Genomic DNA, 14,269 nt, shown 5'->3' with positions numbered 1-14,269 from the left:
ATCAGGCATGGTCAGATTTTGACAAATTCAGAAAGAATAATGACAATGAAATTCAGTGGGCAACATGCAAGATGGAAATATATCTGGAAATTCCTTGATCTCTGCTGGGATTTATGTTTTTAGTCCATGCCAAAGTACCAAATTTAGACTGAAGTTAAATTTTAGGATAAACGTACACTATTCAACCAACATCAGAAGCATAAAAAAATTCACTTCTTCAGTAGCAATAAGCCAAATGACAGAAAATAGCAGGTTCATTGTTAATGGTCTGGCAAGGAAATCTAGATATAGGTCGTGGGTGATAGTAAGAAAGGAGAATAATGAAGAAAAATGAAAACAGAAATGTTTTTGGGGGGGGGGGCAAAGAGAATTTCTCACTTACAACGGAAGAATGCACCCCAGAAATGCCCAGAATGTAATCAATTAATGTTTCAGGTATGATTTCCAAATGATATAATAGAGTATTTGAGACTAAACACAAAAAATATAAATTCATTATAAGATAGAAATATGGATCAAAGAAATGCCACAATATTGGCCACAAATCATTTTAGCCATGATAAATGCTTTGGCAGCAGGTTTTTTCAATTATGTTGTATTACACAGTGGATACAAGTCTACAGTGTGCGGAATAGACCGGCGCTTTGAGTAATGAGGATTAGGACAAAGCCAAGGAATTTAGACTTTGACCAGTTTCAGACTGGGGGATGAGTAGAGATTTTTTTTTGTTTTCGAGCCTTTTATGTTAGTCTTGCTCTTAAGGTTGGCAAATGTATTTAAAATATCTGACATCTAAGTTGCCAATTTTGGAAATCTGCTGAACATTTCAACAGATTAAAATAGCATATAACATTATAACCTTAAACCCCTGAGTGAGTGAGAGTCATCTAAGCTGGTTAAGGACATCTGACTTGCCCTGTTTCTTCTGCTATACTTAAAGTGGGCCTTTGGGCTACAGAATTAATTTCCTACAAATAGGACATGCTCTTGATTTTAACAGTGTTATAATTGTACTGTAATTGTAACTGTATACCAGAGGTCCACCACTGTCAAGGAAAAGAAAAACTGCCCAATACCCTGTCTGTTTCTATGTCTGTGTGGTTTACATAGCTATTGTTGGCCCTCACCAATCTGACAAACTAGAATTATTTACCAATAGTTATGCTACGCATCCTCTTTCATTATTTTAAAAACCTCAATCAGCTTGCTTCTAAATTTAGACTGACATAAAGCTAAACAGTTTAGAGAATTAAAAATAAAGAAATTTAACCTCAAAGATGTACACAAACACATTTTTCTGTCTAATCCAGGAAAATAGCCTGATGTAGGAACTAATAACTAAATCACACTCAGAAAGAAAATTTTACAATTCAGGAATATGTTCTGACTTTATAACACTTCTCTTGATTGAGGAAAGATTGTGATTAAGCTTGATCATTCAGCAAAGATTGTTTTCCTTGGAAATGTGAGGCCATGACTTAAGTGAAATTTCTTTAAGAATTCAAGAAAGTTGTCTTTCAGGGAAACTAACAATGATCAAGACCAAATCTGGAGCAAAAAGGACTTTGTTACGATTAAGAGCTAGCCTTATATGTAGGAAATTAATTCTGTAACCCAAAGGTCCACTTCAAGTATAGCAGAAGAAACAGGGCAAGTCAGATGTGCTTAACAAACTTAGATGAGTCTCATGCACTCTGGGGATTAAGACGATAATGTTATACGCTATTTTAATATTTGATGGACAGCCCACTTAATTATTTTTATTGTAATAACTAAGGAATAAAACTGGATTCTTTATTAGAAGTAAGATTTCACAATCTGTCTTTTTTCCCCAAACTTTATCACAAGCTCTAGAACCTGGCTCTGTACCCATTTACCGTGGAGCTTTTACCTGGACCCTTGTGATATCCAGAAACATTATAAGATTACTTTAATTTACTAAAATTCTGAGATTATTTCAGAAAGACATTGGGATTAAAGGATATGGGGATAATGCAGGAACATGGTGTTCTTACAAAGGATCTGCCACAGGTGACTTGAATGTAGGAGGAATCTCAAAGGTCCAACTTGTCCACTCTGTTCCTACTTTTTACACAAAGTGAATAAATCCATCCCCTTAATCCTAATGGACTAACTAAGGTTCTTCTAGCCAGGAATAATTCTCATAACTCTTTTCTGAATCATTTCCAAAACCATTATATCATCCACCATGTGTGGAGATCAAAATCGTACAGTATTCCAGTTGTGGTCTAACCAATGACCTACATAATGACAGAGTGGAGTCCTTTGATTTTTACTGAATGGTTCTATTAATATAACCAAATAAGATGTTAGCTTTGTCTACTATTTTTCTAAACTGGCCATGCACCATAACATCTGGATGGTTTTCTCTGAACCTTTTTTAGTACCACCTCCTGCATATGGAAAGTACATTCTGTGCTGGTTACATACCTAACCACAAGGCCTGTCAGATTTTGGTGGGCAGCCTTGGCATGACACTGGTCTCAACTGACATGAGTAAAGCATCAGTATTGGTGGGAGGGTGCTCTGAAGTGGTTATAAACGGGCTCACAGATGAGTGGGACACCTAAGGGATGTTCTCCTGCTGGGTAAAATACTCAAGGGCAAGGAGGGTCTGGACACAGCATTGTTCACAATTTTTGCAACTCCCATCCCAGTTCTATTTCGCTGCATTACTGAAGTACCAGATAAATTACCAAAACAAAGCTTATTAGAAGTAACTCTTTATTTTTACCTCAGGATGATGTACTTCTTGTGGGGCGTAAGGACCTTGACTGACTTGTGCCAACATTGTGCCAAGTGAGTATTTTTGCAATCCCTTATGAGTCTTTGAGATTACTTGTCCTTCACTGGGAGGATCTTCATCCTAAACAAAATAAAACAGTTCAATGTAAAAAAGAAATTTGCAAATAAATTGAAACATTTAGAATTTTTTAAAATCTTTAATAACATGCTGTTTTAGTTTAGGTCACATTTTCAGCATAATTTTGGTATACTGAGTTACAATTTCTAGATTAATGAACAAAGTACAGGGTAGACACCTTAATTTCATTCAAGAAAAGTGATAACTTTTATATGTTTAATCATAGTTATTGAGGGTTTGCTTACATAATGTTACCTTTCAAACTAAAGCTAAACCGTTGGATTCAGTCATTCCTGACAGCTTCAGTGTTATTCCCAGCTGGATCTATATAAAAACAAACATTCTAATTTCGTCTTGTTGAGAATGCCAATGCCGGTAAATGTCTGGTCTTTGTTTTTTTGCTTCTGTCTCCATTCTTCTTTCTCCTCCATGTCTGTCTCTCTTGCCTGTCTACTTCTCTCCATTACTGTCCTGACTCCCAGTGTTTTTGAACTGTTATTTATCCTGGCTCTGCAGGGACTGATACAGATGTTTAGACAAATTTGCAATTTAATCTTCAAAACATTTGTGACAAGGTGGCGACCTCTAATGTGCAGTGATTTTGTTTGAGAACAACTTTCCATAATTTGATTATATCTTACGGCTTATAAGTCATAGATATGATTTAGGTGTGGAAGGGAAATTTAGGCACAGATTTTCAACAGGATGGAAAAAGACTCTAAATTGGGAAATTGCAGGCTTTTTCTGAGAAATACAAGTCCGGTTGTCAAAGTTGACATCCTTATATTTTGCAGGGATTGGACAGTCCATGGTTCACAGGTGTAGTTCCCGGAGACAGCTGGCCATTTAAATGCTCAGCTGCTTCACTGAAATGGGAGTTTGGAATTCTCGGATTGTGGAACTTGAAGTATGGAGATTAGGCCAGGTAAGAGCAGATTTGTTCTCATGCATTTCTTTTTTAATAGCCAGGGTACCTCTTTGGAGTGCTGAGGTAATCCTGAAACATGATCCCAGAATCCTGCGTGGGATAAGGGAATGAATCCAGTATCCTTTGAGGCTAATGGTCAGGTGCCCTTTGACACATCTAACTGTGGAGTACATTGAGCAGAAATCCCAAGGAAATGACTAACTTTTCAAGATCTGTTCGTAAGTGTCAGGCTGTCAACAAGTGTCAACCTGTCAAGAAGTTTCTAGACGTTTCAAAATGTGGAAGTTACCACTGACCGGAAATGTCCATTCACAATATTTTAACAAAAATGTGACTGTTGTGGCCCAGAGTGGCAGGGGGGCAGAGAGCTGAGGGACCCAATTTCCAGATTGACAGCAAGGGCCTGCACAACTGTTTTGAATGCAGCCCTCGTCCTGCCTTGCTCCCAGTGGCTACTTCAAGCATCTAAACTGACCGCATTTTCTGGTGGGAACCCGACAGAAAATCCCAGCTAATCTCCTTTTATTTGCCTAAGTGGCCCTTAATAAGTTGCATATAGTATGGTATCCCCGTACTTCCTGTTTGTAAATGGCCCAAGGGCAGGATGGAGCCTGAGCAACCGGGGTACCAGCCAGCAGGACAAATTACAAATTATAATAACAAGACCAATTTAACAAAGATATAAAGCTGACCAACACACAGTTTGAAATATTTGAAACAAGTATTTACCCTGTTAAAATATTCCAACATGCACACTCACATACAAGTTAAAGAAAAAATGCAGAAACTTTCTCTGCAACGATCAGCTTTGTGGGTGGAAACACTTTGGCTAAAATAGTTCATTCTTGGAAAATAAAAGGAATGAAGTGTGAAATGTTCTAGATTGTCACAATCTGGCATCCTTGTCACTGGACACATTCAGATGTATCTCTGACGTATTTTCAGATGTGGTTTCTTCAGGATTTCAAGAGAAAATTTTCGAGAAGCCATTCAGAGGTATTTCAGCTTTTCAACTTTAATGGGATTCTACAGAGTTTTCGAGATCACATTGTCATAATGAGGGAATCTTCACCAGTGTGAGACTGAGACTAGAATTTGGGTCAGAGTTTGTAATTTGGAACAGAGGGAAAGAGTTGCTCTAGAGTGAGGGGTGAGCAGATAGAAAATTGGGCATTGAGTGAGGGACCTACCTGTACTGAGACAAATGGTGGTGTGATGTCATATGTGCAGATAAAGCAGCTGATTAGTGAGTGTCAGAGAATAAGGGAACTGCAGATGCTGGAGAATCCAAGATAACAAATTGTGAAGCTGGATGAACACAGCAGGCCAAGCAGCATCTTAGGAGCACAATTAGTGAGTATTTCTGGTTAGTATTTCCAACGTTTGAAGTGGAAGTTGGGTATTTAATTGGTGCTTAAGTACACAAACATTTTTTCTTTATCTTTTCTGAGAAATACCTTGTTATTTTTTCCATAGTAAGTCCATACCTATTGTAAGGATAATAAATAGTTTATTTGGGTTACAGGATGGCAGATCAGAAAGACAAAGTGGAGTGTGAATCTTGTGGTATGTGTGAAACCATGGACATGCCAAGTGCACCAGACAAAAATATTGGAAGGAACCATTTAGAAGAATGAAGAAGGATCATACAGAATTCTAACACGATGAGAGAGGGCAAACACAGGGAAGATGTCCTTGATACGGGAAAGATGTCCCTGGGGCACAGTCTAAAGATTACAGGGTAGGCAATTTAGGACTGAGACAAGAAGAAATTTCTTCACATAGAGTGTGCTGAGTCTGGGAAATTCTCTGCCTCAGCAATGGTTGAGGTCAAAACATTTAATGTTTTCAAAGAATTAGATATATTTCTTACAGCTAAGTGATGAAAGGATATGGGGAGAAAGCAGGGACAGAGTTCGATATTCAGCCATGATCATATTGAATGGCGGAGCAGCTTGAAGGGCCGGATGGTCTAGTCCTGTTCCTATTTTCTTTTGTTTTTATATTTATGTGTAACCAGTTGCCCAAGCTTAACTCTGGGTTTCAGAATTTGAGCAACAGCTGAAGTCACTTGTGCATCCATGAACAGGACAACTATATGTATTGCATGTGTAGAGAGGCGGTCACGCCACAATCAGAAGCAGACAGGGAATGGATCGCTATCATGCAATCAAAGAAAACCAGGACGGTAATGCATAGAGTTAGCAGGGTATAGTGCCATGGTCTCCTCTGGCAATCCTAAGGAATTGTCCCTGTTGTCGACCATGGCATCAATTAGGTGGTCCAAACCCTGGTGTTAAAGTGGGTTGCCAGCTTGTTGTGTTGGCCATGTCTGGGGCATTTCTTCCAACAATAGAACGGTGAAAGACAATTTGTGGCTTGCAGCATTTGATCTGGTGCATGACTGTGCTTTAAATATGGCGTTGATGACAAGGAACTCAAAGTATAGGTAACGAGATGGACATTGTAAAATTGCATGAGAATATTTTCTGGAATTCATGGAAGGGAAGCCTCCATGACCCTCGCTGAAATTGACACCTAGTGATTTTTGTATAGCTCCTTCTGCATCAAAGTCGTTCTGTGATTCTGTGAAGACAGAAAAATCTGAATTTTTGGGGGGTTGCGGAGAGAATCATATCTCTACAGCATTTTTAAATCTATGGTGAAATGCACATTTCTAGGCTATTTCAATAGGGTGAAACATTAGCTTTCTCTTTCCTTACTGCTTGTTACCATCAAGTTTGTAGACCAATGTATTTGTACAAAATTATCAAAGTGATGCCAGCACTTCAGAGCAGTTAGTATGTGTAATACAGGATGAAGTCCATACCAACAAAAAAAAACTACCTTTCTGAATTATGCACATGCTTCACAATGTGACTCCATTTTAATTCACCACCACTTTATCAAGGGCAATTAGGATGGGTCGACCAGAGACGCCTACACCTTATGAATGTGGACAAGGTCAGAAACCACACAACACCAGGTTCATTTGAAAACACAAGCTTTTTGAGTCTTACTCCATTTTCAGGTGTTAGTGAGGGAGGTAGTATCAGACACAGAGTTTGTAGGTAAAAGATTAAACTGATGAGGATGTACTAAACAAACCTAAGATGCTTGTTTTCAAATAAACCTGTTGGATTATAACCTGGTGTCGTGTGATTGCTGACCTCATCCAACACCAGCACCTCCACGTCATATTCACCTTATTTATGAATGTGTGTATGTACAATACTTACCTGTGTATATATCCTACATATATTTCTGTAGAAAATTAACATGACTCTAGATGCCAGAAAACAAAAGCAACATGGAAGTCTAATAACATTTGGGATGTTATTATTAAAGTTCAGGTCCTAGAGTCGTACAGCAGGAAAAAGACCCTTGTTCATGCTGTCAAGGTTTTCTAAACTGAACTAGTCCCATTTGCATTTTCCTGCGTTTGGTCCCTATCCCTCTAAACCTTTGCTATTTATGTACTTGTCCACATGTCTTTTAAATATTATAATTGTAACCGCCTCTACAATTTCCTCTGGCAGTTCATTCCATATAAGCACCACTCTCTGTGTGAAAAGTTATCCCTCAGATCCCTTTTAAATCTTTCCCCTCTCACCTAAAACCTATGCCCTCTGGTTGCGGACTCCCCGACCCTAGGGGAAAGACCTTTGCTATTCACGTATTGCCTATGCCTCTCACAATTTTATGAACTTTTAGAAGGTTACCCCTCAGCCTCCCATGCTCTAGAGAAAGAAGTCCTAGCCTACCCAGTCTCTCTTTGTAACTCCAGCCTTGATAACATCCTGGTAAATCTTTCCTGCACCGTTTCCAGTTTAATAATATCCTGCCTATAAGATATGTTACATTTTATATTTTAAACATAAATATGAAAATCCGTGGCCTTCAAGTACTTTTCAAGATGTTGCTACTTTATATAGTCATGTAGGCTTCAGCCAAATTGTACATAATCCAAACATGTTTGGAGGAGGGGCGAGTTCGACCTGTTGGGTGGGGTATGGAGGACGCATGGTGGAGGGCTGTCTGGATGACACAGAGTGGGGAGAAAAGAAAGTTGTTTGAAATAGGAGGACATCTGGGATGCTTGGAAGTGGAATGTCTCCTCGTCAGAGCAGATGTGACAAAGATGTAGGGCTTGGGAAAATGGGACAGAGTTTTTGCAGGATGCAAGGCGGGAGGAGATGTAGTCCAGGTACCAATGGGAGTCTTTGGGTTTCTCGTAAATGTTGATGCATAACCCGTCACCAGAAATGGAAACGGACTGTCAAGAAAGGGAAGGGAGGTGTCTGAGATAGATCAAGTGAAACGGAAGGCAGGGTGGGACGTTGTTAGTGAAGTCAATGAACTGCTCTAGTTTATCCTGGGTGCAGGATGCAGCACCAATGCAGTTACCGATGTTACAGCAGAAGAGTTGGGGAACAGTACCAGTGTACATATGGAAGTGGGACTGTTCGATACAACCGACAAACAGGCAGGCCTAGCTAGATACCATGCCAGTGCCCATGGCCACCCCCTGGATTTGGAGAAAGTGGGAAAAATTGAAGGAAAACTTATTGAGGGTGAGGTGGAAGAGAGTACTGATGGAGGGGACCCGAACGGGTCTGTTGGAGAGAAAAATACTGAGGGCCTGTAGGCCATCCTTGTGGGGTATGGGAGTGTATAGGGATTGAACGTCCATTGTAAAGATGAAGCGCTGAGGGCCAGGGAAGTGGAAGTTTCCGAAGAGCTGGAGGGCATGGTTTGTGTTCTGGATGTAGGACCAAGGGGGACAGAATGGAGCCGAGGTAGGAGGAGGTGAGTTTGGTGGAGCATGAGCAGGCAGAGACGATGGGTCAGCTGGGGTGGTTGGACTTGTGGATCTTGGGGAGCAGGGAGAACCAGGCGGTGTAGGGCTAGGGGACTATAACATTGCAGGTGGTGGAGGGGAGATCACTGGAGACGATGAGGTCATGGACAGTGTGGGAGACGGTGGCTGGATGGGCCATGGTGGGGTCGTGGTTAAGAGGGAGGTAGGATGTGGTGTCGGAGAGTTGGTGTTGGGCCACTATGACATAGAGGTCCGACGTCCAGACTACCGCTGCCCTGCATTCATCAGCGGGTTTGATCGTGAGACAGGGATTAGTGTGGAGTGCCGCACTTTCGGAGGGGTGGGGTTGGACTGGGTGGCGGGCGTGGAGAAATCAAGGTGGTTGCTGTCACATTGGCAGTCAGCAATAAAGAGGTCCAGCATCTGCAATAATTTTTACTTCTACATAATCCATGTTGACTGAAGCCTTTCTCCATATAATCCATAGACATGCCCTCTTCCCAAACTGCCTCCTATCGCCACTATAGAACATAGAACATAGAAAGCTTTCTCTCCCACCTTGAACTCACTCGCTTGTGCCTTCCCTTCCAAATTGAAATCAGTCTGTACTCATCTTTGTCCAAGCAAGCTGAGCAAAAAGTGGTGCAGGGCAGTGATTCCTGCTGTGGACAGGATGTGATTAGGCCATGGTTGACTGGAATCTCCACCCTCCCACAGCTGGAATGAAGTCTGAAGACAAGTAGGAGGCAGCGATTGGATGCAGGCTGAGTTGCTCCATTGCTGATTGGGTAAGAAAATTCAGTCTTCCTTGGCCTGCAGAAATGACTGAAATGGCAGGAAGTAGCACTAGAAAGAAGGCCCAACACAGGTCAGGCCTTGGAAAGCTGTTCATGAGAGCAGCAATGAACAGGGTCAGAACCCCTGCATCTGCCAGACTGGCAGTGGATTAAAGGGAGGGGGGCTGGCAGGGGTCAGAAATAAATTACAAGGTCGGAATAATGCAATCAGAATTCTGCCAAATGACAGAAATGTCTCACTTCTGAAATTGTCTAATCTTTGTTATTTTTTCACATAAATAATTTTTAACATGAATCATACTTTGATATAGGGATAAAGATAATCTATTATGAACAATATCAATGTAATACAAGTATCAGTTGACAAACATTTCTTTTGTGATCATTAAGTTCCAGTCATTAGAATCTGATACACTTTTTGACTTCACCTCAACTGTGACATGTAGAGATGGTTTTCCTCCAATTGTGCTCAAGGGTATAAGGGTTCCTAGAGTGGAACACAGAAGAAAGCTGGGCGAGGGGAACTGAAGCAAGTAACAAAGCCCACTTTATCATCTTTCTACAAACTTAAGTGGATATCAAGTGAGTTAAAATCAAATGCACATAAACATCCTGACATGATCTCTATCTGCTGTCTCCCGGCAATCTTCAACATTGCATTTACTGAAAACTTGCACATTCTCTTGCAGGCACATTTCACAATTTGTCTGAGGAATGTGGGTATAATCAGTTAATTGAATTATTCTTTTCATTTTTAACATTGTAAAATAATTTTTTTTTGGGTCAACGCAGTATCCAGGGCTCTGATAATTTACATTCCCAGGATAATTCTTCTGACTTTGGCATCTTACTGATTATGAATTAATGTACTGGTCATGATAAAAATATGGCCCAAAATTAGAGCTTCAATTGTACATTAAACATGAACACTTCAAAAACACAAATGCAATTGCATATAGTCTACCACAAAGAAATCTCCAATTGTTTATCTAACTGACACATCTCCATTATATTTTTCATTATTTAGCAATTACAGGAAGTAAAGAATGTCTAGCATTCAAGTTCTGTACTTTTTGTATAAATACAGGGCATGGAGTTAATATTTAAGATAATGGTTGTCTTATTTCTTCCCTTTTCTCCTTCTCTTGCAAATTTTCTGTTCTCTTTCTTTCCTGATTGCATTGGCTTCATGCTAAGGTACAATTCCATGGGCACTGCTTGCTCTCCAGTACCTCAGCTAAGTTACTATTATTCAGCATGCAGTCTGATTGCTACCTAGCGAGGAGAGAATCAGAAGCAGGAACACTAGCTGATTTTGCCATCCCTGACCCAAAGACATTGAAGCAGATTGCAGAGCCCATACTGCTGCCAGCTGCAGTCAGTTAATTCAAAACAGAATGAGAATCTAACTTAGGACAGCATTTGTTGAATTAACTTGATCAGCCTTCCATGTAGCCAACTTTTCTTTTTCAGTTAACAAAACGCTATGGAAATTGCAGCAGTGAGTTTCACTAGACATTTGTTTGCATGTTTTAGGTTGGTGATTTACTGCAATATTCTTGGCTTAGGAAGGGCATATCTCAGTTAGTGTTATTATTTCTGATGTCTGTCCAACGTGCATGAGTGGAGACTGGGTAAGGACAGGTTTGAACTTGGTGGTAATACCCAATTTGATCAAATAGTCATCTGACATTCAGTGTGAAGCTCAAAAATAATTATTTTGATTCTGTCATCTGGATCAAAGCAGGCCATTTGCTCCAACTTACCTATACTGGCGTTTATGCTCTAAGTGAACATGCCTCCCATCATTTCTTATTTAAACTTCCCATCATAACCATTTATTCATTTCGCCATCATCTGCTTTTCTGATTTCAACCTTACCTCCCACTAACCGTACTCTGGTAAAGAGAAGGCATAAGAGATACTGAGTTGGCTAAAAATTGAGAAGGTATGAGAAAAAAATGGCTGAGTTAAGGTTGCTAAGTCATCAGGACCAGATCAAAGCATATGAGGAATATTGAGAGAAATAAGACTGAAAATTGCTGAGATACTGGTCAAAACCTTCCATCCTCTTTAGAAACAGGGATGGTGCTAGAGAACTGGCGATCTGGTTACACACTTGTTCAAGAAAGTTGTAAGCATAAATGGCTAAGTTTTAGCTTGACAATATACATTGTGGAATGCTACATGGATCATTGCTGATTCCTCAACTATTTATCAAGTATTGTATTGATTTGGATGAAGGGACCAACTGAATTATAAACAAATTTGCTGATTGTGTAAAATAGAAAGCGAAGCAAATTATAAGGAGGTCCCAAGGAGTCTGCAAAGGAATATATATAAATTACGTGAGAAAAAAAAATGGCTAATGGAGTGTCATGTGAGAAAATGCCAGAATCGCCATGTTGATCAGATATACAGACTACTGTTTAAATAGAGAGACTTAGAATCCTGCAATACAGAGGAATTTGGGCCTTCGCCTACTCAAATCACAAAACAATTGCATGATAGGTACAGGAAGTAATTAGCAGAAAAATAGAATATTAGCTATTATTGTGATGGGGATGATGTATAAAAGTAGGATGACTCACTACATCTGTCGGGCATTAATAAGAAAACACCTAGAGTATGGTCTATAGTTTATTTATCATTACTTAAGGAGAAGATATAATGGTATTTTAAGCAGATCAGTGTATGTTCATAGGAATGATACCTGGAGTTATAAACTTGTCTTATAAGGAAAGGTTAAGCAGGCTCAGTTGATACTTATTGAATATTAGAAGGATGAGATGTGATCTAATTTAAACAATAACATTAATGTAAGCATTTGAGGCAACCTGACAAGGTAAATGCTGAAACAATGCTTCTCCACAGTGGGGGGAAGCTAGAGCTAGAAGGACAGTTATAATATAAGGGATCTCCCCTTCCCTTTAAGTCATAGAAGAAGAGGAATATCATGTGATGGTTCCTAATCTTTGGAGGACGGATCATTGAATATACTTATGGCTGAGTGAGACAGGTTTTTGATCTATGAGAGAGTCAAGAGCTATGAGAGTCAGAGATAATGGGAACTGCAGATGCTGGAGAATTCCAAGATAATAAAATGTGAGGCTGGATGAACACAGCAGGCCAAGCAGCATCTCAGGAGCACAAAAGCTGATGTTTCGGGCCTAGACCCTTCATCAGAGAGGGTCTCTGATGAAGGGTCTAGGCCCAAAACGTCAGCTTTTGTGCTCCTGAGATGCTGCTTGGCCTGCTGTGTTCATCCAGCCTCACATTTTATTAGCTATGAGAGTCAGGCAGTTAAGACCACTATTAGAAAGTCATAACCTTTTTGAATGACAGAGTTGTCTCAAATCACCTACTCCTGGTCCTACTTATGTTCTTACAATGAGCACATTTACCGTAGTCCATTCAGATTAATCTTTGAGGTGAAGAAGTTTTTAGAAATGACAATCTAGGGTAGAATTAAGTGACTTAGACAAATAGAGATTAATTAACGAAAGCTTGTGCAGATCTGTTCAAGGCAACTAAGCTGCTTAAGTTTTTTTTAATGAGGTTTAAGAGCGTGATGCAGTTGATGGAGTGTTTAAAGATTTCCAAATCATAACAGAGTCATAAGCAAGTTTAAAGCTCACGATACAAAGTGGGCAGTGGGAGCATGTGTGCAAAGTTGCCTGAGTGACATTAAACAGCGAGTAGTGGTAAATGTATTTCTAAGACTGAAGGACGGTATATAGTGCTATTCCCCAAAGGTCGGTGTTAAGAAACCTGTTATTCTTGATCTTCATTAACAGTGTTGATTTGGGCATGTAGGGTACGATCTTAAAATTTGCACATGAAATATAACTTGGACATATTGTGAACTATTACGGTAGCAGAGATAAAAAGTCTAGTGAAATAAGCAGACACATGGCAGGTGAAATATAATGTAAATTTATGCATTTTTATAAGAGGAATGAGAAGATTCAATATAAAATAAAGGATACAATTCTTTAAGGGGCAGGAGCAGAGGGACCCGTGGATATATACACATAACAGTGGCAGTGCAAGTTGAAAGAATAATTATTAAGGTATATAAAATTTTGGGCTTTAGAGACAAAGGCATAAAACTCCAAAAGCAAGGAAGTTATGGTGAACTTTTACAAAATACCGGTTTGGCCTCAACTGCAATATTGTGTCCGATTCTGGGCAATGTATTTTAATAATAACATAAAGACATTGAAAGGAATGTGTAAAAGATTTATGGAAGTTACTCCAGAGAGAAAGAACTTCAGTTATTTTGATAGATTGAAGAAGCTGGGGCTGATCTTCCTCGAGAAGAATAGTTTTATTTATTTAGATTCCCTACAGTATGGAAACAGGCCGTTCGGCCCAACAAGTCCACACCGCCCTTTGATATATCCCACCCACACCCATCCCCCTATAACCCACACACACCTGAACACTACGGGCAATTTAGCATGGCCAATCCACCTAGCCTGCACATTTTTGGATTGTGGGAGAAAACTGGAGCACCCAGAGGAAACCCACGCAAACACGGGGAGAATGTGCAAACTCCGCACAGACAGTCACTTGAGGCTAGAATTGAACCTGGGTCCTTGGTGCTGTGAGGCTGTAGTGCTAACCACTGAGCCACTGTGCCACCCCTAAGTTGAAAGGTGACTTAAGAAAATTGCTCCAAATTATGAAGAGACAGTATTTAGGGAGAAAAAAGACCAAGATCCAGACGACACTGATTTAAGATGACAGGTGCAAGGACCAAGGTGACTGAAGGAAAACTATTTTGTACAGGAAAGAGTAGGATCTGCAACACATTACTGAATCTATGGTGAAGA

The 14,269-nt window shown here is 39.9% G+C and overlaps 1 protein-coding gene across 2 annotated transcripts in view; it reads right to left on the bottom strand.

Moving 5' to 3' along the window:
• kiaa0586 (KIAA0586 ortholog) overlaps positions 1-14,269 on the bottom strand; it is a 490,003-nt gene that overhangs the window by 55,347 nt on the left and 420,387 nt on the right. For both annotated transcript variants that reach the window (XM_048537548.2, XM_048537549.2), the window contains exon 28: positions 2,756-2,887. In XM_048537548.2, coding sequence (XP_048393505.1) covers positions 2,756-2,887 — 132 coding nt within the window. The remainder of the gene's footprint in view (positions 1-2,755; positions 2,888-14,269) is intronic.

This window comes from Stegostoma tigrinum, chromosome 10, assembly GCF_030684315.1.
Source record: "Stegostoma tigrinum isolate sSteTig4 chromosome 10, sSteTig4.hap1, whole genome shotgun sequence".
Lineage (NCBI taxonomy): Eukaryota > Metazoa > Chordata > Chondrichthyes > Orectolobiformes > Stegostomatidae > Stegostoma > Stegostoma tigrinum.
Note: the sequence above shows the minus strand (reverse complement) of the source record. Positions and strands in the feature narration are given on the sequence as shown.